The sequence below is a fragment of the Sapajus apella genome, unplaced genomic scaffold (genome assembly GCF_009761245.1).
Source record: "Sapajus apella isolate SASKATOON/1434 unplaced genomic scaffold, GSC_monkey_1.0 scaffold15, whole genome shotgun sequence".
Taxonomy (NCBI): Eukaryota; Metazoa; Chordata; class Mammalia; order Primates; family Cebidae; genus Sapajus; species Sapajus apella.
In genome coordinates this window covers 1604649-1630638 of record NW_022436955.1, presented here as the reverse complement: position 1 = coordinate 1630638, position 25990 = coordinate 1604649, and the positions used below count along the sequence as shown (strand labels likewise).

Below are 25990 nucleotides of genomic sequence, written 5' to 3'. Positions count from 1 at the left end.
TTGATGATAATGAATATTCTGTAGTTTTTCTGTCCAGAAATTAAATATATCAATAGCATAACCTATCTACACACCCCTTTTTTTAAAAGTCAATATAATGTCCACGCGCAGTGAGTCATGCCTGTAATCACGGCACTTTGGGAGGCTGAGGCAGGAGGAGTTTTAATTTTTTTTTATTTATTTATTTATTTATTTATTTATTTTGAGACAGAGCCTTACTCTGTCACCCAGGCTGGGTGCAATAGCAGTCTCAGCTCACTGTACCCTCCATGTCCCGGGTTCAAGCGATTCTCCTGCCTCAGTCTCCCAAGCAGCTGGGACTATAAGCACATGCCACCAGACCCAGCTGATTTTTGTATTTTTAGTAGAGATGGAGTTGCACCATGTTCGCCAGGCTGGCCTCGAGCTCCTGACCTCAGGTAATCCACCTGCCTCGGCTTCCCAGAGTGCTGGGATTACAGGTGTGAGCTACTGTGCCCAGCCTACCAAAAAAAAAAATTTGTTTTAATCAGCTGGGAATGGTGCTGTGCCACTATAGTCCCAGCTACTCAGAAGGCTGAGGCGGGAGATCTCCTGAGCCCAGGAGGTCAAGGCTAAGGGATCTATGATGAGGACCTACCCTCCAGCCTAGGTGACCGAGATACTGTCTCACAAAAAAAAAAAAATTAGTATAATGCCTCTGTGAAGATGTAGGCACAGGTCAAGGGATGCTTCTATGGACATTGTTGCATCTTTGGCCAAGGAATGACCACAGATGACCAGCAAACTGCCGGAAACTGGGGCAGGGGCATGGAACGGATGCTTGTTCGCAGCCCTCAGAGGACCAGCTCAACTTGATCTTGGACTTCTAGCCTCTAGAAATGTGAGAAAATAAATTTCGCCTGTTTAAGCCAAACAAACAAAAAATCAACTTAGTGCACTAACTTAAATAAAAGGTAGAAATGGAAGTAACTTTGTTTTGGAGACAGTCTTGCTCTGTTGCCCAGGCTGGAGTACAGCGGCACAATCTTGACTCACTACAATCTCCGTCTCCCTGGTTCAAGCAGTTTTCATCCCGCCTCCCAAGGAGCTGGGACTGCAGGCACACACCACCACACCCAGCTAATTTTTTATATTTTAGTAGAGACAGGGTTTCACCATGTTGCCAGGCTGCTCTCGAACTCCTGAGCTCAGGCAATCCACCTGCCTTGGCCTCCCGAAGTGCTAGGATTACAGGCGTAAGTCACTGTCCCCGGCCTGAAAGTGACTTAAAATACACAGGTTGTGATGTGGAAGTGTTTGGGAATAGCTCCTCTAGAAGAAATAATGAAGGGGTCAGAGTGGGTGTCTTTAAATGGGATGGTAGTGACGACAGTTGTAACAGCAAACACATGGCACATGCTCCGAGTCAGGTGCTGTGCTGAGGCTTACACGTATCTGTGCATTCAAGTCACCTTGCAGGACCGCTACAAAGGTGGTCATGCAGGTGTGCAGAGGTAGCAACTCAAAAAACCAAGTGGTGTCACAGTGGTGATGAGGTTTCTTGAGGGATGAACAGCCCTTGGTAAAGTTCCGAGCAAAGGAAAGTGCAGCTGGACACAGTGGCTCATGCCTCTAATCCCAGCACTTTGGGAGCTCGAGGTGGCAGGATCGCTTGAGCCCATGAGTTCAAGGTTGCAGTGAGCTGTGAACAGGCAGGAACCGTGTGGTCTCTGGCAGATGAGCCTGGGGCGCAGCAGGAGGGAGGTGCTTGCCCTGAGATGCCCAGTGCTCTGGAGCTCTGAGCACCTCCCACAATATGAACTGAGCACTTTCCCTTGGGCAGGGAGTGCAGTTCCCCGGAGTGAGCTGTGATCTGCACTCCAGCCTGAGCAACAGAGCCAGATTGTGTTTCCAAAAACGAAGAAAAGTGCCGTCTTCCCTCACTTTATCAGTGGTTCCATTCCTGGAAAATTCAGTGTGTGTTAGTATAAAAACGACTTTCTGTTTCGATGTAAATCAGAATGAGGCTCTAGGCTGAGATCATCTCCACCCCCAGCAATGTCCAGTGAGCTGTACATGCCTTCAGTAGGATGCAGGGTGCCCAGGGCATTGCAGGGAGTCAGGTACCCAGCCCCCATCTGCTAAATGACCCCTAATTGTTGTGATAGCCAAAAACGTCCCCATGGATTTTCAACATACCTCCTAGAGGGTGGTGTTGTCCCCTCTGGGAACCCCATGTTGGAGCCGTGGAATGTTTCAGTCTCAAAGAGAGAGGCCAGTGTGGTGTGGGGTCCTGAAGCACAGCGTGCTTGTTACCTGCAGGGACTCATTCAAGTTCAAGGCAGGGTGGGGATTACGGGAAGTTGTGGGGATCCCACACAGTGATGATGGCAAGAGAGGACCCTCTCTTTGAGTCACTGGACAGTGTTTTCCAGCGTTTCTATCTGCAGAAGCATGTGTTCAAACCAAGCCTTGCAGGGAACATAGTCTGCAAAACAGGATCAGGGTGGTCTTGGCCAGATGAGCCTGGGGCTCAACAAGAGAGAGGTACTTGCCTGGGGATGCTCAGTGCTCTGGAGCGCCGACCACCTCTAGGGAGTACAGTTCCAGGAGAACTGCCAAGCCAGGGTGCTTACAGCCGTGTAGGGTGCTGGGGCCTGAATACCAAGGCAGAGATTTTGGACGTGGGCTCAACAGGTGCAGAGGACACACAGCAGGGCCACCCTTGGTGAGGACTCCGAGCAGAGGGCCTCTGTGGGCTCACCCCCATGTCTGTCCCTTCCCCAGGGATAAACTGGCATTGAGCAGGAACATTGAGAAGCTGGAGGGGGAGCTCAGCCAGTGGAAGATCAAGTATGAGGAGCTGAGCAAGACCAAGCAGGAGATGCTCAAGCAGGTGAGTCTGGAAGACCAGAGGGGCTTCCTGAAGGCGGCAGGATAGCACTGTTGAATTTCAGTAGTGGGGACGGAAGAGAAAATTCATTCATTTATTCATCCAACAATTGTTCTTTTTTGTTTCTGTTTTTGTTTTGTTTATTAAGACAGTCTCACCCTGTTGCCCAGGCTGGAATGCAGTGGCATGATCTTGGCTCACTGCAATCTCCACCCCCCAGGTTTAAGCAATTCTCGTGCCTCAGCCTCCCAAGTAGCTGGGATTACAGGTGCCCACCATCACGCTCAGTTAATTTTTGTATTTTTAGTAGAGACAGGGTTTCACCATGTCGGCCAGGCTGGTCTTGAACTCGTGACCTCAAATGATCCTTCTGCCTCGGCCTCCAAAGTGCTGGGATTACAGGTGTGAGCCACCGTGCCTGGCCTCATTTATTTGACAGTTGTTCTGAGTGCTGGGCAGGCAAGGTCCCTGCCTAGAGGAGCTCACTTTGTGGGGGCCGTGGGCAGGGGAGACAGACGGTCACCAGGCAGATTCATGAGTTATGAAGGAGTCAGAACAGAACGAGAAATGGGGCGGTGGGTCAGGGAAGGCCTCTCTAAGTAGGTAGCATTTGAGGCAAGACCTAAAGGGGCTAGAGGAAGCCGCCCTTGAGAAGATACGGAGAGAGTGTTCCTGGCAGAAGGCACAGCGGTGCAAAGGTCCTGAGGCAGGAACAAACCCAGCGTGAGTGGAAAACAGGGAGGGCCAGGGGGCTGGAGAGCAGGAAGTGAGAGGCGAGGCCGTTAGAGGGTGTCTTGTAGACTAGGCTGAAGTGGAGGAGTCTGGATGTGGCGTTCATTGGGTTCCTAGTCTGTACCAGGTGTCACTGAAGCCTCATGGTAGTCCTAGAAGCTGAGTCCTCATGTCCCTATCTTACAGATGGGGAAACTGAGGCTCCAGAGAAGGGAATCCACCACTGCAGTGTGGGGGATGAGAGCATGCTGAGCTGCCACTACTGCCTCCTGTGCAGGCCGCGGTGGCCGCCAGAGGGCGCAGCCACCCAGGGAACGCCACGCTAGATCTGTGGGTTTCTAGCAGCTGGGAGGATCACAGAACTTTAGAGCCTGAAACTCCATCCTGGAGGGGACCGAAACTGATCTTATGTGAGACTCTTTTAGGAAATCTCCTAAGATACAGATTCCCAGACCCCACCTCCGCCATCCTGGATCAGCACCTTTTGGGGTTGGGTCCAGGACCCTGTCTTTTCAAATTGTGAAGCATAATCATTTTAAGAAAAGCAAATGAAATAGGAATGTACAATTTAGCAGAAAATCATAAAGGTCGTCTTTTGTATCTGGCATTGCTCCCTCAACATTATGAGCTGAAAAGTCATCCAAGTGTTGCAGGGAGCAGCAGTTTGTTGAGTTTGCTGTATACCGCAAGGAATTATATTGTCTTAAATGCATCCCAAGCAATTCCGATGCACCTGTGTGCAGAATGGATCAGTCACTGTACATTGAGGGCTGCCCTGTGCCCGGGCCATACAACGACACAAAGGTGGACAGACGCACAAGCTCCCCGTCCTCCCAGCTAGGTTTCCAGTGGGGAGTGGGATGAGGAGGCCCCTCCTCCAGGCCAGGTGGATAGGAAAGGCATCTCTAAGGAGGGGGTATTTAGGTCAAGGCCTGAGAATAAGAAAAATCAGTCCTACAAAGTGTCTCAGAAAGAATGTTCCATGCACGTGCAAAGGCCCTGTGGTGGGCAGGAACTTGGTGCGTCTGAGGAATAGAAGGGAGTCCATGGTGCCTGGAATACAGTGAACTAAGGGGAGAGAGGTGGGTAGGTGTCCATCCGTGCGGGGCTTTGTGAGACCGTAGAGAGGAGTTGGACTTCACCCTGAGGCACCTGGGAGCCATCAGAGAGGCTTTGCGGAAGGAGGGTGGTATGATTGTATTCATCTGCATTAAAAGCTCCCTCTGGGCCGCTGTTGTGGAAAACGGGTTGACAGAGAAGGGCCGGAGCAGACACTGGGAGGTTAGACAGTGATGAGGAGGGGAGACATAGGGAGGTGGTGGTCAGACGGGTCTGTTCGGAATACCTGGTGCCTGCCCTATTCGGCTGCTGCCTCAGGCTCCGTGCTGAGCACCCCTGCGCTGGTGCCCACCCCCGGCACTGATTCCAGGCTGTATCCTGGTGGTTCTCATGACCAGGTGGGGCCTTATCCTTGCAGCTCAGCATCTTGAAGGAGGCGCACCAGGATGAGCTGGGCCGCATGTCCGAGGACCTGGAGGATGAGCTCGGTGCACGCTCCAGCATGGACCGCAAGATGGCCGAGCTGAGGGGCGAGGTGAGGCCGTGGATGGGACCCAGGAGGACCTGGGTTTTGGGGCCCTGAGGCCCTGCCTCCATCAGCAGTTCACTGGGAAAAGGGCAGGGGCCAGGCCTGTACTCTGAGGGGGGCCAGCCACATCCAAGGGTGTCCCGATCTGCAGGAGGCAGGCCCCTCTCCCACACAGAAGCGCCCTCACATCCTGCACAACCATGAAATGAGCCCAGCTTAATTATAGCCAGCGCAGCTGGATCTGCTTCCTGGAGCCAAAAATGGCTCCAGGAGGTGGCGGGGGCGTCCAGCTCAGGCCCTGCATGCCCCCTCTCCTGGGAATCCTCACTCTGCCCTGCCCTGCTGCAGATGGAGCGGCTACAGGCCGAGAACGCAGCAGAGTGGGGCCGCCGGGAGCGGCTGGAGACAGAGAAGCTGGGCCTCGAGCGAGAGAACAAGAAGCTGCGCGCACAGGTCGGGGACCTGGAGGAGGCGCTGGCCCGGCGGCGGCGGCAGACAGCCAGTGCACTAGACTGCGACCTGAGGGCCAGCCAGGCCGCGCTCTTCGAGAAGAACAAGGTGGGGCAAGGAGCAGAGTGGCCAGTGCTGGGGCTGCCACCCCCCATCCAGCCAGAGTGCAGCCTCCCTACTATGTGCCAGGCCTGGTGATAATTATGGTAGCTGCAGGTATTGAGCACCTGGTGTGCTAGGCCAGTTGGTAATTATAGTAGCCGCGTTAATTGAGCACTTACTGTGTGCCAGGCTCCACTTAGCTGCATGTATTGAGCACCTGGTGTGCTAGGCCAGTTGGTAATTATAGTAGCCGCATTAATTGAGCACTTACTGTGTGCCAGGCTCCACTCTAGGTGCTAGGGACACAGCACTGAACAGACAGGAGTGGCCATCCCTCTTCCCTCGTGGAGCTGAAGGCTTACTTGGGGGATGTCCACGTGGCTCTCTGTCACACGGCTTCATGCCAATCATACAGCTTCAAGGTCACCAGCAAGAAGAGGGAATACCAGGAGACCTGTCTTAGGCCCATGGTCCTGGAAATGCCTCCCAGACGCAGTGACATTTTAAATTGAGTTCTCGGCCGGGTACAGTGGCTCACGCCTGTAATCCCAACACTTTGGAAGGCTGAAGTGGGTGAATAACCTGAGGTCAGGAGTTCGAGACCAGCCTGACCAACATGGTGAAACCCCATCTCTACTAAAAATACAAAAATTATCCAGGTGTGGTGGCGCTCACCTGTAATCCCAGCTACTTGGGAGGCTGAGGCAAGAGAATCGCTTGAAACCAGAAGGCAGAGGTTGCAATGAGCTGTGATCGTACCACTGCACCCCAGCCTGGGCAACAGAGTGAAACTCCATCTCAAAAAAAAATAATAATAAATACACTAAATTCTCCAGGAAAAGCAGCCGTTAACTGGTAGTGTGTGGACATAGGGGAGGGGATGGAGAATGGCATGAATAAGAGTCCATGGTGAGAGAGACACAGCTTTGGAGGAACAAGAAGGCCAGTGTGGCTAGGGGGACAGTGAGCCGGGGGACATGGTGGGTGAGGCAGGGGTGGTGGCCCCCTCGAGAGAGTTTAAAGCAGGAGGGAGTGTGAGCAGGCTATGTGGGCAGAGGATGGGAAGGCAGGCTAGGGGGAAGCTGTTGCCATTCCCTGGGCAGCAAGAGAGGGAGGAGATCTGGACCAGGTTGCCGTCAGTAGAGATGGAACTAAAAGAATGGACTCAAGAGACCTTTAGGTGATATCTATTCCCATTTTACAGATGTGGAAACTGAGGCTCAGAGAACTCACAGAGCTCCGGGGTGGGCACCTCGTTTGCTGGCTGCCCCTTCTCTTCTCAACCACTCTGGCCTCTGAGACACCCATCCACTCCCCAGCCTAGCTCATTCCCAACCCAGGGCTTTCAATACCATGTATACGCCACTGAAGACTCCAGACCTCATCCTTCCCCAGAAATCCCAACTCTGCTCCAACAGCCCCAGGGCAGATCCAGTAGCATCTGAAAATGACACATCCAAACTAGAGCCACAGGTTCCACATGCCCAGCCTCCTCACCTTTCTAGAAGGCACCTCCAGCCTCTGGCTGCTCAACCAAACCTCTAATGCTGATATTCAGACAACAGATGGAGAGATTCTGGAAGGAAGAGACACCTAGCATCCCTAGAACTGCCTGACCTCATGGTGCCCAAGCTGATACTGATCCCTGCTCCCTCCCACCCCTTCCCTGTGCCCTGCAGGAGCTTGCAGACCTGAAGCATGTGCATGGCAAGCTGAAGAAGCAGTTCCAGGAGAAGGTGGCAGAGCTGGCACATGCCAACCGGCGCGTGGAGCAGCATGAGGCTGAAGTGAAGAAGCTGCGGCTGCGGGTGGAGGAGCTCAAGAAGGAGCTGGCCCAGGCTGAGGACGAGGTGAGGACCATGGAGGGGCAAGGGCAGTGGCAATCACTGACCTCGGCCGGGGAGGATGGGGGCCGCAGGGTCCTCCTAGCTTCCCCATTGTCGGTCCCTGGCGCCTGGCACAAGCCTGGCTCTCAGGAGGCGCCCAGGGTAGAATGGATAGGTGGGCAATGGCTGGATGGCAGGGTAGACATGTGAGTGGGAGAATGAGAAGAAAAATGAACAAGACAAGTTGGATGTGTGCATGGATGAACAGATGGATGAAGGAATGAGTGGACAGATGAATGGGAGAAGGGCACGGCGGGCAGATGGATGGATGGATCCAAGGGATATATGAACAGATGATGGCTGGATGGGTAGACAGTGGACAGATGGATGAACAGCTGACTGGGTCAGTGGGTGAAAGAATGAATGGAGAGGGAGAAAGAAGGCCAGGTTGATGGGAAGATGGGTGTGTCCGGGAGAGCGGGAAGGCATGGCTAGGCATGCTGGATGGGCAGCTGATTAGATGAATGGATGGGGAGTGGTGGGTGACTGTCTCCATGGGCAGATGATTATCTCCCTGGATAAGTGGTCAGATGGCAGACTGACGGGGATGGAAGGATAGGAGGTGGATGGCTGTAGTGCAGGCCTGGGAGGATGCGTACATGTGCAAGAGGGGGCAAAAGGGTTTGAGCGAACCAGAAGGGACGCTTTTCTGGAGGAGGTGAGCCTAAGCCTAGGCTTCAAGGAGCAAACGCCCTCGGAGGAGCACGTTCCCAGGGAACAGCAGTAGGAGTGGTTGGCCCTGGGTGGGTGGCAGGCCTTGCCCAGTAATGGGTGACCCTCATGCTCTTGGCCCTGCTCACCCCGCAGCTGGACGAGGCCCACAACCAGGCACGTAAGCTGCAGCGGTCGCTGGACGAACAGACGGAGCAGAGCGAGAACCTGCAAGTGCAGCTGGAGCACCTGCAGTCCAGGTGGGCCCCAGGGCAGGGAACAGAAACTGCACAGAGATGTCCAGCCAGGGAACGCTCCAGTCAGGGGTGGAGCCCGAACCAGGTCTGGAGGGGGAGACAGAGAAGGAAGAGATCCAGGTGCCTGGGGCCGGAATCCTGTCCCCTCCGGACAGGAAGGGCCAGGGCCAGGAAACCAGGGCAGGGGGTGCAGGAAGTCAGGCCAGCTGCAGGCCGTGGAATTGTCTTCTCTAGTGGAAGGGCTGATGGGCGGAGTGAGGGCAGGAAGGGCGGGCCCAGAGAGGTCAGGACCAAGGGGCAGGGTAGTGGGCGGGGCCAGCAGGCCTTGGGAGTCTCGGACTAGAAGAATAAGCAGCTAAGCAGCCATCAGGGTTACTGGGCCCAGGTGACACCAGGACAGCAAGGATCTGAGAGATTGGTGGGCAGGGAAGGAGGGACCCCAGGCCTGGATCCCCTCAGCTGCCAGCAAGCCCCACCCAGCAGTCTGCCTCTCTCTCCTGACCCGCTCTGTGTGTGAATCACAGAGCCAGGCAGTATCAGAGAACTACAGTCCGAGTCCCTCCCACTTCACAGCTGGGAGGCCCAAGGAGCCTCATAGCCACCACATGGACCTGTGCTGCCCGGCCCTGAGAAGGCACTTACTTGATTCCCTTCTTTCGTGGAATTGAGGGTGCCTGGCTCTGCACCCAGACTGCCTGAATGGTACAAAGCCTGGCTTAGCATTAGCAGCTGTGTAGCATTGGGATACTTACGTAACCTCTCTGTGTCAGTTTCTTCATCTATAAAATGGGGATGGTGATAGTTCTTACCTCTTGATCGTGAGCATTAAATGAGCTGATCCATTCTTGTGAAAGTACCTGGAGCGGGCATGGTAGCTCACGCCCGTAATCCCAGCAGTTTGGGAGGCCAGGGCAGGAGGATTGTTTGAGATCAGGAGTTCGAGACCAGCCTGGGCAACAGAACAAGACCCCATGTCTACAAAAAGTGCGAAACTTAGTCAGGCGCGGTGGTGCGTGGCTGTAGTTCCAGCTACTTGGGAGGCCGAGGCAGGAGGATCGCTTGAGCTCAGGAGTTTGTAGCTGTAGTGAGCTATGATCACACCACTGCACTCCAGCCTGGGAGACAGAGTGAGACTCTGTCTCTAAGAAGAAAGAAAACACCTGGCACATAATAAATGCTGAGTAATTGTCAGCAGCTACTGCTATTACTTAAATCATGACTACTGCTGCGAGGGAGGGGCTTATATTTGGGTGGCATATTGTGCTTCAGCATCACGCCGCTCCTGTGAGAGGAAGGAAAGGAGAGATGTTTTTCCCTGGCGGGCTGGCAGATGAGGAAACTAAGGCCCAAGAGGGGAAGTCTTTCCATGGCTACCCAGTTGGTGGGTGGCCAGGCAGAATCCCCCCGGCCATCAGCCATCCAAACCCTTATTTATTGAGCATTTACCATTTGCTGCTGTTTGCTGAGATCTTGTGGCTTAGAGTATGGGCTGCAGAGACCTAACAGCTATTGCGCATGGTCAACTGAGCCTCAATTTCCCCTTCTGCCTGGGATGATGCCCATAAAGTGTTCTGCAGGGGCCCAGGCGTGAGTCGAAGGCAGGACGGGTGCCTGGCTGACTCTGCCCACTCTGACTCCGCAGCAGACACCCTTCAAAAGGCCACTTAGCCTTGGGGCTTTCCGCAGTCTGGGTCACATTGTTCAGGAGCCAGAAACTCCAGAAGTGGGCAGGCAGGCTCTGCCCGGCCTCTCAAGGGCTTCCATCAGGGAGGGTGGGGCCACCCAGGACTGCTGTGTCGTTTTGTTTTCCAACTTTTTGTGCTTTAATGTTCCGGGGACAGCTCACTAAATCACTGTGCAGTAATGGAGGCCCCGCCTGCACCCCTCCCTGCCGTGTTAATAATTCATACCTTCCAGTAAGATGCAGCCGGGGCAGCCACTTTGCTGCGGGGTGGCGGGGAGGGTTGCACATTTCCTCCACCAGCTCTTCTTAGACTCAAAGTTTGCCTCGTAAATTTTGACTTTAGGAATTTTAATGTGAGGAAGAACTAGGTCTGAGCCCTTTCTCACTGACACTGGGAATGTAGAGGCCTCAGCCCACCCCTGACTGCCGCCACCACCCAGCTCTGCTGCCTGTGCTCTGAGAGCCAGGCTTGGGTGCAAATCCCGCAGCGTGACCTTGAGCCAGCTCCTTTAAGTGCCCAGCTGCTCTGGTACCACCCACTTCAGTTCAGAGCTCTGTCCCCCTCCGTACCATCTGTGTGACTTTGAGCAAATTACTTCACCTTTTTGTGCCTCGGTTTCCTTGCTTGTAAAATGGGGTTGATCATGGCACCTCCATCATATAAGGAGATTACAGGAGATGAGACAGCGGGGAAAGTGCCAGGGAAGGCTTAGCTGCCCCAGCACCAGCTGCAGCCACCTTCTCAGGGACTGCAGGCCAGGCTGCTACTCTAACCCCATCACCTCCACCCCGCAGGCTCCGCAGGCAGCAGCAGAATGCTCCCCTCTTCGGGAAGATCCGCAGTGCTCGCTTTGGCACTGAGGAGGCCGGGGATGGAGCCAGCGACCTGGACGAGGATGAGGACCTGCAAATCCAGGTGGCCTAGAGTTTCCTGTGGCTGGGCAATATGGGCCGCCCCCCACCTGCCCAGGATCCAGGCTAACCAGACACTCAAACTGATGCAGTCCCCACCACAGCCGACTTTCTTCTCTCCCAGGGATGGCATCGATGGTCCCACCTACCAATGCCCTGTGGAAAGGAAGCCTCTGTTCACATATATATGTATATGCCCAGGAGTCTTTGGACCCATTTGGTTTCATAAATACAGGACAGGTCCAAGGCCCAGCCCAGGTGACCCCACGCACCCAGGACTTCATGCAGGACTGGCAATGTCGGGGTAGGTTGTTGGGGCCCCAGCCTGGGCTGCCTCTCTAAGCCTTGCTGTTCATAATACAGTGCAGTGAGCACAGTTCTTTGTAATAAATGAAGTTCAAGTTTGTGGGGCATCTGGAAGTGTGGCAGATGTGGGCAGGGGGTGGGGGCCACGGCATCAGCCTGCACCTGACACTGCACCTGAGGTCAGGAATGTCGAGTAACTTAATAAATGAATGAATGTGAACAAGAATGAATGAATGAGGCCAAGCACGGTGGCTCACACCTGTAATCCCAGCACTTTGGGAGGCCAAGGCAGGTAGATCGCTTGAGCCCAGGAGTTCGAGACCAGCCTGGGCAACATAGCCAAACCCCATCTTTACTAAAAACACAAAAATTAGCCAGTGTGGTGATGGGCACCTGTAATCTCAGCTACTCAGGAGGCTGAGGCAAGAGAATCGCCTGAAGCCAGGAAGTGAAGGTTGCAGTGAGCTGAGATCGCACACTGCGCTCCAGCCTGGGCAACAAAGCAAGACTCAGTCTCAAAAAAAAAAAAAAAAACCTACAAAGAATGAATGAATGAACATCTGAGCTGCTAAGCAGTCTGGCATCCACTCCTGTGTCGAGGAGGGAGAAGGTACAGTGCATGTCTGCTCTAGAGGAGACTTCCATTCCAGCACCCGATGGATTCACATCTCTGCCCCTTATTAGCTGTGCAACCTCTGGGAAATTATTTACCCTCTTTGAGCCTCAGTTTCTTCATCTATAAAATGTCTCAGAGCTGTCACAAGAATTAGATAGGGTAACCCAGAGCTCAGTAAAGGTTAGTTGTATTAAATACCTAACAGTTTTCCCTGGAGAGGAGGGATTTGCCAGATGGGCGCAGGGGTTGGAGTTCAGGTGATTGATGGAAGTTTACCTGGAGGTAGGTGTGGACACAATAAAGAACAAAGCCTTTTCTTTTTTCCTCCACCCTGCCATAGGTAGCGAAATTACAGACAGTTTTATTTTTAATATTTAATTTCTATACCTTCTATAACCAGCAGATTTATGTTAAATCTGATGGAAACAGTGATTAGAAACAGCAGGCTGGGTGCAGTGGCTCAGGCCTATAATTCTAGCACTTTGGGAAGCTGAGGCGGGTGGATCACCTGAGGTCAGGAGTTCAAGACCAGCCTGACCAACATGGTGAAACCCTGTTTCTACTAAAATACAAAAATTAGCCCGGGCTTGTGGCGCACGCCTGTAATCCCAGCTACTCGGGAGGCTGAAGCAGAAAAATCACTTGAGCCCAGGAGGTAGAGGTTGCACTGAGCTGAGATCACACCACTGCACTCCAGCCTGGGTGACAGAGCAGGATTGTTTAAAAAATTTAAAAAAGAAAACGGAAAAAGGAAGCACGGCAGCATACACTTTTGATCTTTCACAGTCAAGGTGGCTTTCAGAGCACCTGCTTTTCTGATGGGACCCTTAAGGTGAATTCTCAGTACCCGGGCCTGCTTTCTGTAGAAGGAAGCATTGCCAGAATTGCTCTAGCATGCAGAAGGTGGTGAGCTCCCTGTGTTTCGGGGTGTGCAAGGAGAGGCTAGGGCTCCAGCCTGGCACCAAAGGGGAATTCAATTCAGTTGATAAAGGGGCTGCCTGCTGGGGATGGGAGAGCTACACTAAATGATTTTCTCTCTTGGCGTGGCCTAGTTAAGAGGGAGCCCTGAGGCCACAGTGCTCAGAGCTGTCCCAGGGTCACCAGGGACACCTGGTGCTGGATCTTGGGGTCACCAGGAGCCCTGGGGACTGAGAAGAGGGGAGAGGCAGACCTAGGAGCTCAGCTGGGTACTGATAAACATGGGCACTGAAAAATTTCCCGTTGCCAAGACTAAATTAATGATGTTAGCGAGGTGGGTTTGCTGCCATGGCAAAGAGGTCCCTGGGCTCCGAGGGGGATGGAGGGGCTGAGACAACCAGGGAGGCTCCCCCTTTGTGGCTCGTCCACAAAAGCCAGCTCCAGTGGAAAACAGGGCTTTGGGAAGAAGGTCATTTCCTGCCAGGGACCTGTCTGCTTTCTCTCCCAAATAGGAAGTTGGCCCCAGAAAAGGCTGAAAGTGCTGCCCTTTGACCCTGAAGAGCTAGGCGGCAGGAGCCAGGCCCTCACTGACACCAGTTTCAAGAGCCACCTCCAGCAGTACTGGCCGGACCTGCCATTCCCAGACACAGAGCAGACCCCGTCTGGCGCAGTCAGGCTCCCCCAGACTCCCTGGCACCTCCTGTGAGATAGCACTGAGCTGGGGCCTCATTACAGCCCCTATCTCTCAGGCAGACTGCTCCAAAGAATGTCAGCAAGGAGAGGGCCTGGCGTCCCACCTCCGAAGGGAAGGGACGGTCACAGATAGGGCTGAGGGATGGTCCCGGCCTGGAACGCAAGCTGCTTCTGCTCATAGCCCTTCTGTGACTCCCCAGCTTACCTGCAGACAAAGTCACCTAGTGGTCATGGCGGCCACTGCCAACAGAAGCATTAGCTTGGCCGCACGTGATACTTTAAAAGCATATTTAGCCTGTCACAGGGAGGGGAACATCACACACTGGGGTATGTTGGGGGATGGAGGACTAGGGGAGGGACAGCAGGGGGCGGGGGGGAAGTTGAGGAGGGATAACACTGGGGGAAATGCCTGATGTAGGTGACGTGGGGCAGGGAGGAGACAGCAAACCACCATGGCATGTGTGTGCTAACAATCCTGCAGGATCTGCACATGTACCCCACTTAAAGTACGATTTAAAAAGATATTTAGCCTGTAATCCCAGCACTTTGGGAGGCCAAGGCGGGCGGATCGTGAGGTCAGGAGTTCAAGACCAGCCTGACCAACATGGTGAAACCCCGTCTCTACTAAAGATACAAAAATTAGCTGGGCATGGTGGCGCATGCCTGTAATCCCAGGTACTCGGGAGGCTGAGGCAGAATTGCTTGAACCGGGACCTGAGAGGCAGAGGTTGCAGTGAGCCGAGATCACACCACTGCACTCCAGCCTGGGCAACAGAGTGAGACTCCATCTCAAAAAAATAAAAAATAAAAAAAAATTAATGCGTTGCTAACATTAGTAATGGGAGGTTTTCCCACAGAAGCGTGGATTTCCCTCTCTTGAGAAGTCAGCATCTCTGACCAGGCTGGACTCACCTCCACATGGCTACCATTGCAGGGCTGAGAGGAGGCTGCTCCCTGGGGTGGGACACGGGCGCCCTGGGCACTGCAGTCCTCACCACTCCCTGCAGCCTTCCCCGGCACCGCTCTCACTCATTTAAATAGCTGCCCCACTCCTGGAGGCATTTGAAGATTCTTCCTCGGCCTTAGTCCAGTTTCTCTTTGAACAAGTAAGGAAATAGAGGGAAGGCGCTGAGCCCACCATTGTGAGATGTACTCAGGACAAGTGCACATGTCACTCACAGGCTCAGATGCCCTACAGGCTCCTGGTCACTCCAGGGGTGACTGCCAAGAACAGCCAGAATGTATTGACCCCCCTTACCCCCCGTGCTTCACACGCATCCCCTCACAGATCGCTCCCAACAGCCACACAAGGTACGTGTCACCATCATCATCCTATCTTATGCTGAGGATCCAGGGGCTGGGATAGAGCAAGTGATTGTTCTAAGGCCACACAGCTGATTAGACATGAAACTGGGATCCCAGGCCAGAGCCCACACCCTTTTTTTTTTTACTTGGAAGTTGAGACAGAGTCTTGCTGTGTCACCCAGGCGGGAGCTCAGTGGTACAATCTAGGCTCACTGCAGCCTCTGCCTCCTGGGTTCAAGCGATTCTTGTGCCTCAACCTTCCAAGTAGCTGGGATTACGGGCATGTGCCACCACACCCAGCTGTTGTTTGTTTTTGTTTGTTTGTTTTTAGTAGAGTCCAGGGTTCCACCATGTTGGCCAGGCTGGTCTCAAACTCCAGACCTCAGGTGATCCGTCTGCTTTGGCCTCCCAAAGTGCTGTGATTACAGACATGAGCCACCGCGCCTGGCCCACACTCCTGATCATGAGCCATCACCCCACCCTCCAAGGCAAGGCCCCATGTGGCCCCTGCTCTCTGCCTCACCACCACACTCTACTCTGCAGATGTCGCAGCTGCTGACATGCCAAGCTCTTTACTGCCCCGAGAACTGCCCTGCACCCATCAAAGACCCACCAGCCCTTCAGAGCTCGGTCTGGGTTCATTCTTCGTGTGTTAGGGGGGCTATTTGTGTGTTTGCTGCTTCTGCCTCCTGGCTGCTCCTGAAGCGCAGAGAATCCTCTAGCAGCCAGCACAGTGCCCTAGGCTCAGTGGGCATCTTTCAGTGTTAGACGGGAGGCAGGAGGGAAAGAGCGATGGACGCCTGGAAGGATGGATGCAGGAAGGACAGATGGGTGGGATGGTACAGGCTGAAGCCAGAACCCCACCCCACCCCAGCTCCACTGCAGTAACTGCCAGGCCCGTCCTAGAAGAGTCTTGCTGCTGCCCAGCTAAGTCTTCCTCCTGGAGGGGGGCGTGGAAGTCCCCCAAGCCCAGGAACTGAAAGCCACAGCAGCTCAGGGGCAGCCTTGCCTTGCCAGGGCCTCTCCTCACAGGCCTGGAGTGCCCAGACTGGCTGGAGAACCAGCTGAGCCAGATACCACCCCACCACCCGGCCCCTCCTCTCCCACAGTGGGAGGGCTGGGGGCCCCAAGTCTGTCCTTCCTCTCCAGCCAAGGCCATTTTGTCCAGCCTGACTCTACCAGGCAGCCCCTAGGGGTTCCTTCCTGGAAATCCATGCCCAGCAATGAGCCCTCCGCACTCCAGCCCTCCAGACAAACCTGGCTTCTGGCTCCAGCCTGCTCTCTGATTGGCTGTGTATCTTGCGGTGAGCTCCCGCCTCTCTCCCAGCTTTGGTTTCCCTATCTGTCAAATGGGGACAGGAACAAATGGGCTGTCCAAACCCGCATTCGCTGACATGACGGTGCCATTCCCATTCCTGTCTGAGTCTCCCTGCTGCTCTGCATTTCCTCCCATCCCCCACTGTCTTGTCTTCCTGGGGCCCTCCTACCACTCCAGGCAGCCCTTCTGGACCAGTGGAGGGGGGCTAGAGGCAGCGGCAGCACCCAGAAGCCAGCTGCAGCTCTCAGCCAGCCGCCTCCCACCCCGCCCACCACCAGCTCCCCTGCCTACTTTACTAATTGCAGGGTTGCAAGATGCCATCTGCCTCCCAGGCCCCAGGCGGGCGCCTCGCAATAGAGCAGGGCCCCCCTGGAAAGCCTTCCTCAAGCCCCACAGACCCAGCTGCACTGGGGGTGGTCTCCACGGTGCTCAGGCTCCCTCCCCATCCCAGGGAGGGGGCCTGAAAAGGTGGAAGTGGGAAGCCTTCCTCCGAGGCTTTCTTATTTCCCAGGCTTCCCCTACGTCAGAGAGGAGCAGCCTGGCCTTCCCCTCTCCTGCTGAAGGCCTAGCAGGGCTGGCCACATCCTGGCCCCTGGGCCGCCCCAGAGTCTCACCCTTGAGCACATTCTCCAAGTGGGCTCAGCTCCCTGTTGCTCTAGGAACAAGTCCAGATGGGCCCCTTGCTACCAGCCTCTCCTCCCCGACTGGCTTCCCCAGCGATGCCACTGCACCTACCTTTCGACCTGAGCGCCAGTGACCTCGTCGGACTGCATGCCAGGGAACACAGGGATTCAGGACCACGTCTCATCAGTCCACCCCTGGACCCTGAGCTCCGAGCTTGGACGGCAGGAATCTGAGTGTCCCCAGGAAGGGAAGGAGAGTTTCATTCGGGGCTCATGCTCGTTCTCTATTTTGCTGTGTAATTTTTACCTTCACAACCCCCAGGAGGTGAAAAATGGCAAATGAGAAAACCGAGGCCCAGGGAGGGAAGGACCCATCCAGGAAGTGGCAGGATCAGGATTCGAACCGAGGTAGCTCCAAAGGCTAGGCATTTTCATCTACAGCACTCGGCCCAGGTCTGAGCCTGGCTCGGAACAGTGCTGGGTAAATGCTTGTGGGAGGGTGGAGGCCTCAGCCGACGATGAGCGAACAGCTGTCTCCAAACCCTCAGATCATTCCGCAAAGCCCTTTCTCACCCAGAGCCTCACCTGATCCCTTAACTTAGATGGGTTGCAGTTGGGAATCTCATTACCTAGACGAGTAAACTGTGGTCCAGAGAGCCAAGTGGCTTGTCCCAGGGTACCCAGCGTCTGTGTCCTGGAAATCCCCAGATCCTCTTCACTGGGCCGTAACCCATCGCTCCTTTAGCCCCCACATTATTTTTTTCTTTCTTTTCATAGATAAGGAAATAATGGCCCCTTCATTATCATAAATTCAGAGGGAGCAGCCAGACAGCTGTGGATTTGCCTCCACCCCGGCCACGCGAGCCACGCCACCTCTCTTCGGAGCCTCAGTTTCCACCTGTGTAACACGGGATGTGCCGTGGGGCTTAGAAAGGACACGGTCAAGCCCCTAGCACAGGGTCCAGCACCAGCAGTATTGTTGTGTGTCCACCTTTGTCCCAGGGTGCCTGCCAGGTCTGTGTGGGAGACCAGTTGTTCTGGCAAAAAAAGCACATTTGTCTACACTGGGGCAGGATCCCTGTCCAGGATCTGCCTCTGCCTGCACGGTCCGCCCCACCCAGCCACACGTGGCTCCCCCTGCCCTCAGTGCCCTCTCAGAAACCTCAACCCAATCACTCGCCCAGGTGTCTTAATGCGGAGGTATCTCAATTCCAGGATGGGATGGGATGGGATGGGGAGGCGGTGATGCTGGGAGACCAGTGACACATTTGTCTGTCCCTGGACCACCACCCTGTCCCCACCACCCCCACCCTGATGGCTGATAAACTGGACTCAGGTGTATAACAAAATCCTGTAGGAATCAATCTGGTAGAAATCCCTTATCAGATGAAGCTTATCTGGTCCCTCAAACCTTGAAGGGTAAACTGAGGAAGCTGCCAAACTAAGAGGAGTAGGGGCAGAGAGAAGAAAGAGGTGCCAGGCTAAACAGGCTGACTCCATTATTTCTTAGGATGCTCCTGACAGCCCAGTGAGGTGATCACAATTATCCCATCTTACAGGTGAGAAAACCGAGGTTGAGATCTTTGGCAGCTTCCCAGGGTCCCAGAGCAACTAAGAGGCAGGGCTCAAACCAGGGCTGGTAACCCCACTGCATCTGCTGCCCATGGTGCACCCTAAATATAACACATGCCTCTTCCCAGACCTCCTGGGGCCCTGAGGTCTGAATGGTGTCTCTTCTCACAGCTTCATCTCCCCCAGCGCCCCTCCCTGCCTATGTTCCAGTCCACTGGCTTCCTTTCCACTCCTCCAACACCCCAAACCCACTCCTGCCTCGGAACCTCCAGCTGTACTGTTCCTTCTGCCTAGAACCACCTTTCCCTCCTTCCCAGCCTTCCAGTTTCATTTTAAAGGTCACCTCTAGGTCACGTGCAGTGGCTCACGCCTGTAATCCCAGCACTTTGGGAGGTCAAGGTGGGTGGATCACTTGAGATCAGGAGTTCAAGATCAGCCTGGCCAACACAGCGAAACCCCGTCTCTACTAAAAATACAAAAATTAGCCGGGCGTGGTGGCGTGCGCCTGTCAACCCAGCTACTCACTCAGGAGGCGGAGGCAGGAGAATCACTTGAATCTGGGAGGCAGAGGTTGCAGTGAGCGGAGATCACTCCACTGCATACTAGCCTGGGAGACAGAGCAAGACCTTGTCTCAAAAAAACAAAAACAAGACAAAACCAAAACAAGAAAACAATTAAAGGTCACTTCCCAAGGGCAAGGAAGTGGTAAGGGCTTCCCTAGCTCCTCCAGCTAAACGGATACTCCCACTCCTGTGCCCCTATTAACCTGCATTGCAGTCCCTTTACATCGATTTTCCCAGATGGCTTCACTTTCCTCATTGCCAATGTTTTCACCTGCCTGCTGCTGCCCTCCTGCGCCCTTGCCAGCTGGCAAGTTCCTCCTTTTTGCTCACCTTGGTGCCCCCACCACCTATGCCTGCCACATAGCGGGAGCTCACTAAGCATTGGTTGGATGGATGGATTGATGGATGGATGGAAGGATGGATGGATGGATGGCCTCCCATGTTCCCTCTCAGGCCTCTGCTCTGGGCACTCAAAGGCAGTAGGAGCTGGAGGGAGAAACCAAGTCAGGCAAATGCACTGTGCAAAGTTTTTTGAGAGGAAACTCTAAGATGTGGTGCTATTAAAAATTGATATTTCAATGAGATAATCCCTCTCCTAGGCTTTTAATTGATTGTCTAAAAAGCCTTCCTCTGTTGTTGTGCTTCTTTATTTGCAGGGACCATTAATTTTTTTATGGACGATCAAACCCGGATAGGGTGGAGGGGCTACCGCATGGCTGATTCAAAAACAGTAACGGAGGCGCCAGGGAGGAACATCTGGGGGCCGGCCATGGGTCCTGGAAGGGTGGGGCTGACTCCCTTGAGGAAGGAGGGGAAGTCCCTGTACATCCAGGACACACACACACACACACACACACACACACACACCTCTCTCCCTCTCTCCCTCTCTCTCTCTCTCTCTCTCTCTCTGTCTCTGTCTCTCTCTCTCTCTCTCTCTCTCTCTCTCTCTCTCCCCCCTCAGTCCCAAGGGACAGGCTTCGTAAAGGGAGGAGAAGATGAAGGCTCAATGAGGCAGTGTGGCAACAGGCCCCTCAACGTGGAGGCAAAGCTCCATTCTGGGAGGCGGGTCTCCTGGGTTTCTCCCTTGCCACTGGTGGCCAGTTCCTCCTCCACTCCAGGCATCCGTCCCTTGCAGGCCAGGGCTGCAGGCAGACAAGTAAGAACAGAGAAGGGGATTCAGGATATCTAGTTTCGGCCACTTCTCTCTGGGCCTCTTGCCTCCTCTATTCAGTGGGAGTGACACTGGCTCCAGTCTCAAGGAGTAGCTCTCCAGGCCAAGCACAGCGCCTGGCACCCGAGAGCGTGTGAGTGTGCAGGAGGAGCGTCTGTTACTCTTACTGTTGTTAATTTCAGCTTCCTTCTCCGGGCTCTGCAGGCAGCCCTTAAATCCTTGCCACACCACTCCCTCCGCATGCTGGGCTTGCACAGCTTCGGCTTCATGGTGCAGAGGTGTTATGTGAGCACCTGTCTGCCAGGTCACCGGCCCCATCTGCTTCTACCCCATCCATCCACTCCATCAGCCTGATAGGTAGTCTCAAGGAGGCCCCAGAGGCTCTCCGGCTATCCGGCAGTGAGCCAGGGCTGGGCTAGGCTGCTCCCTGAGCTGGCATCCCTTGCTTACCTCCTCTCTGCTGCTCCGCGCCTGCAAGACCTCTTTGCTGGGAGGAAGAGACTTGCCAAAAAGGCCAGCATCACGGGCGTGCAGGCAGCCTGTGCTGTCACACAGGATCTCGCACTTCGGAGGGCCCAGGGCTCAGGATTGTAATGCTCTATTGTCGCCCCTCAGCAATGTACTAATAATTTGTCAGTGGGGCACATATTCATTTTGTACTGGGCCCCGAAAATGATGTGGCCGGTCTTGCTGCCAAAGGACAGTGCTGCTTCAGGAAATGACCACACGGTGCATCCCCAGCGCAATGCCCATACCTTTAGGCCGTGGACTGTCCCTGCAGAGGGCCGACCTAATCCCCACACCTTTCCTTGTCACCTTACCCAGGTCCCCCCAGCTGTTCACTGCAGAGGCCCTTCAGGGGATGAGCAAGTTCATGGGGAATGACTTCTCCTTGCATCACTAAGTCTCAGACCCTGGGGAGGGGGCTTAGGGGTATGGCAAGGGGGGTCCCCAAATCCATATGTTCACCAAGTCTCATCTGTGGACTGAGCAAATAATGTTTAACCCAGACAGGTACAACTCTTGTCAAGTGGAAGTTCGAGGCCCGCACTGCAGAGGAGGAACAAACATTTAAATGAGCTGGGGAATTCCTGATAGCCTTTGGTCAACATGTTGGTTTTTTGGAGGGTTTTTTTTCTTTCAGGTACCGAATATTAAAGGTACAACAGCTTTGACCTTATGGGCATCGGAAAGGTTGCCTCCATTGGTGCCCACCCTCAGACGGGAACACGGCAGGCTGGCAAAATGCAGTAGAGACAGTTCACTTTGAGAAATCTCTCCTAAGGAAGCCTGTGAACACACATCATCTGTAAGTGCAGGCACAAATATTTAGCCACACGAGTACTCATTGTGGCATTGTTTACAAAAGCAAAAATAAAGACAGCTAAATGGCCGGCAGTCAGGGGCATGTCGGATAGCTGGTAAAATTCACCTTGTCCAGTGCAAGAAGAGGGAGTGTGTGAAAAATCAGTTTTGGAAAAAAGCGTCCAATGTGGGCTTGGTTTTCTGTCTATACTTGCAAAGGCACTGAGACCACAACGTTCGCCTCAGGGTCCCTGTTTTTCTTCCTTCTTATCCTTGAGTGTCCTGGCCTCCAGTAGCCATTCACCAAGGAGTCAGGGATACTTGCCATCTGAAGATCTCTCAGGCCTGTTCAGAGCCACTAACCCTGTCACTACTCATCACCTCTCTCCTGTGAGACCTGCTCTTGCTTCCTGTCTTATTCCCCAGTTCCACTCGGGTCCTTCCATATATTCTCCAAGGACAGCCAGTGAGACTTTCTTCAAAATGTAAATTGGGGCCAGGTGCAGTGGCTCCTGCCTGCAATCCCAGCACTTTGGGAGGCCAAGGTGGGCGGATCACTTGAGGTCAGGGAGCTCAAGACCAGCCTGGCCGACATGGTGAAACCCCATCTGTACTAAAAAAATACAAAAATTCGCCAAATGTGGTGTGGTGCACCTATAATCCCAGCTACTCAGGAGGCTGATGCAGAATTGCTTGTACCCAGGAGGCAGAGGTTGCAGTGAGCCAAGATCGTGCTACTGCACTTCAGCCTGGGTGACAGTGATACTCCATTTAAACAATGGCCAGGAGCAGTGGCTTACGCCTGTCATCTGAGCACTTTGGGAGGCCAAGGTGGGTGGATTACCTGAGGTCGGAAGTTCAAGACCAGCCTGACCAACATGGAGAAATCCCATCTCTACTAAAATTACAAAATTAGAGGGCTGGACACAGTGGCTCATGCTTGTAATCCCAGCAGTTTGGGAGGCCGAGGTGGGTGGATCATGAGGTCAAGAGATTGAGACTATCCTGGCCAACATGGTGAAACCTCGTCATTACTAAAAATATAAAAATTATCTGGGCGTCATGTCACGCACCTATAGTCCCAGCTACTTGGGAGACTGAGGCAGGAGAATTGCTTGAACCCGGCAGGCGGAGGTTGTAGTGAGCCAATATTGTGCCACTGCACTCCAGCCTGGCGACAGAGTGAGACTCCATCTCAAAAAAAAAAAAAAAAAAAAAAAAAAATTAGCTGGGCATGGTGGTGCATGCCTGTAATCCCAGCTACTCAGAAGGCTGAGGCAGGAGAATCACTTGAACTCGGGAGTCGGAGGTTGCAGTGAGCCGAGATCACCCCATTGCACTCCAGCCTGGGCAACAAGAGCAAAACTCCATCTCAGAAAAAAGTCAATTGGATCTTATCTCTAAAATAGAGATGCAATCCTGGCACTGGCCTTCAAGACCCTATGTGTCCAGCCTCTCCAAGCACCATGCTTCCCCTCATCCCTCCGCGCCCAGCCACGTGGCCTCCTCCCACGCCCTTCTCCAGGCCAGGATCTCTTCTGCCAAGGGGTCTTTACACATGCCGTTCCTTCAGCCCAGAACACTCCCCCTCTCTTCTTCACCAGGTTAATGAATCCTTTACCTTCCACCTTATGCGTCACTTCCTTAGGAAGCCTTCCCAGACAAATCAGGTCTCCCTGTATCTCTGTCTTTTGGTTTTTGTTTTTAGAGATAGGGTCTCCCTCTGTTGCCCAGGGGAGTGCAGTAGCATGATGGTGACTCACTGCAGCCTTGACCTCCTGGGCTAAAGTGATTTTCCTGCCTCAGCCTAGTGAGTTGCTGGGATAACAGCACGTGCCGCCATGTCCGGTTAGTTTTATTTCTTTGTACAGATAGGGTCTCGCTATGTTGCCCAGGCTAGTCTCGAACTCACGGCCTCAAGTGATCTTCCCATCTTGGCCTCCCAAAGTGTCGGCAGGAGCCACTGTGCCTGGCCCCCGTATCTCTTCTAGCGCCCTATGGCTGCTTTCACTCTCTTTACCCTTCTCACAGTTGCACTTGCCTGTTGCACTAGACCGTGAACTCCCCAAGGCCGTAGGCTCTTCTTGTGGAGTCCTGTGTTCCCAGTGCCCAGCGCCTGGCACAGAGTAGGTGCTCAGATGTTGGCTGAGTGAATCAATGAACCAGCGAGGGAGAGGAGGCTGCCCAAGCACTTGGCCTCCCTTCCCTGCTGCCTGTCCAGGGAGCAGCTTGTCAAACCTGCTATTAGCATCTCACATGTGCGCTTAGGAAGGCAGTCCAGGGAGAGCCATGCAGACAGAGCCCTGTGCAGGGAGGTGGGGCTGGAATGCTGTCCTGGGCCTCCTTCCTGTGAGCTGCTCTCTGAGACCATCAGACACCCCCCTCACCCAGCCTCCTCAGAGGAAGCCAAAGGAGATCAGAGGCCCCTTCTCCTTCCTCTCCACACCCCTACTGGTCAGTCCACTTTGAAGTGAAGGTTCCTGGGGAGGCTGGTTTGTGTCACTGTCGGGTAGGGAGGGAGACAGGAAGAGGCTTCATCTCTTTTTTTTTTTTTTTTTTTTGAGATAAGGTCTCACTCTGTCACACAGGCTGAAGTGCATGACAGTCATGACTCACCGCAGCCTCAACCTCCTGGGCTCAAGTGATCCTCCCACCACAGCCTCCTGAGTAGCTGGTACCACAGGCATGCACCACGTGCTCAGCTAATTATTATTATTATTATTATTATTATTATTTGTAGAGACAGGGTTTTACCATGTTGTCCAGGCTAGTCTTGAACTCCTGGACTCAAGGAATCTTCCCACTTTAACCTCGAGAAGTGCTGGGATTACCGGCATGAGCCACCGCCCCGGCACAGCTCTCATCTTAACTGGCCGACTGGGCCAGCTCTCTGTGCTCCTGTGTAGTTCTCCAAGACACCAGCCTGTCACCAAGGTCATCTGAAAAGAATTCATGGCTGGGCGTGGTGGCTCATGCCTGTAATCCCAACACTTTGGAAGGCCAATACGGGCGACCACATGAGGTCAGGAGTTTGAGACCAGCCTGGCCAACATGGTAAAACCCCGTCTCTACTAAAAATATGAAAATTAGCTAGGCGTGGTGGCGGGCACCTGTAGTCTCAGATACTCTGGAGGCTGAAGCAGGAGGCTCATTTGAACTCAGGAGGCGGAGGTTGCACCACTGCACTCCAGCCTGGGTGACAGGGCCAGACTTCATCTCAAAGAAAGATAAAAAAGAATTCACCAGCCTGATGGCTGCAGTGACATTGCCAGGATTCAAGGGACTCCAGATGTCTTCCTCTTCCCTGGGCCTGGCACCTGGCTCTGTGAAGCCTACTCTTTTCCCTAATAGTAGACCTGGGGTCCTGCGGGGAGCAAGGACCTCGTCAGAGGCCCCACAGAAGGCTAACATGAACAGGAGCCCCCATCCTTCTCCGTTACACCAAGTCCCCAAGCAACAGAATCTCCAGGGTCACCGGTTCAAGTCCTGGCATGACTGCGTCATCTGGGACAGACTCTTCTACTTCCTGGGCCTCAGTTTCTCTCCCTGTGAAATGGGGATTGCTGCCGTGAGGTTCAATAGGCTAGTAAGGTGCCTCCCAGATGTGGAGCGCGCCACAGTGATACATGCAGTGATGTGAGCCATACTCCACAAAACGGCCTTAACCAACTTTGGGCTGAACTATGAGAAAGCCATATCCTATTCGTTTTTCTTTTCCTTCTCTGACTATTGTCAAGGGGAAAGCCTCAGACAGGTGGTAGTGTGGGTCTGGCCTCTCTCTGACATGTGCTGAACTCCTTTTAACAAAAGCCTCAGAGCTTTCCAGGCAGGCATTATTTGCCAGCCCCAGATGAATGTGCTTGTCTTATTTTCAAGGTATTTTATTTATACAGTTTCTTCTTGAGGCAAATAGAAAAATGTGAGGTGATTTAAAGAAAGGTCTTGAGCAAATAAAAGTAGGGGTGATGCTTGAATCTGGCAAAATCATGGAGGAGCTAGAATGGCCAGGCTTGGGAAATGCTTGGGCAAAAATTCCCTGAAAACTTTTGTGTGCAGTATAAACACAGTTCGAGGTCAAGGGCATGGAAAAGTCATCTCACCGAAGGTCTTTGCCTTTCCTGGGTGAAAACTTCAGGCTTGAGGGGCTAAGGCCCAGAGAAGATGATTAAAACAGTGAGTGGCTGGGCGTAGTGGTTCACACCTGTAATCCCAGCACTTTGGGAGGCCAAGGCTGGAGGACTACTTGAGGCCAGGAGTTTGAGGCCAGCCTGGGCAACACAGACCCCTGTTTCTACAAAAAAATATAAAAATTAGCCAAGCAGGCATGGTGGTGCATATCTGTAGTCCCAGCTACTCAGGGGGCTAAGGCAGGAGGATCGCTTGAGCCCAGGAGTTCGCGGTTGCAGTGAGCCATGATCGCACCACTGCACTCAAGCCTGGGCAACACGGTGTGAGACCCTATCTCAAAAACCAAAACCAAAACC

The 25990-nt window shown here is 53.7% G+C and overlaps 1 protein-coding gene across 2 annotated transcripts in view; it reads left to right on the top strand.

Annotated features, from left to right (window-relative positions):
- CCDC102A (coiled-coil domain containing 102A) overlaps positions 1-13971 on the top strand; it is a 25881-nt gene extending 11910 nt beyond the window's left edge. Inside the window, exons 4-9 of one of the 2 annotated variants that reach the window (XM_032283990.1) lie at positions 2749-2857; positions 5064-5180; positions 5523-5732; positions 7406-7576; positions 8420-8523; positions 13469-13971. In XM_032283990.1, coding sequence (XP_032139881.1) covers positions 2749-2857; positions 5064-5180; positions 5523-5732; positions 7406-7576; positions 8420-8523; positions 13469-13508 — 751 coding nt within the window. In that variant the 3' untranslated portion in view covers positions 13509-13971. Of the gene's footprint in view, positions 1-2748; positions 2858-5063; positions 5181-5522; positions 5733-7405; positions 7577-8419; positions 8524-10999; positions 11523-13468 lie in introns of those variants that run through there. The other variant, XM_032283989.1, reaches the window with a different exon arrangement.
- The last annotated feature ends 12019 nt before the right edge of the window (positions 13972-25990 follow it).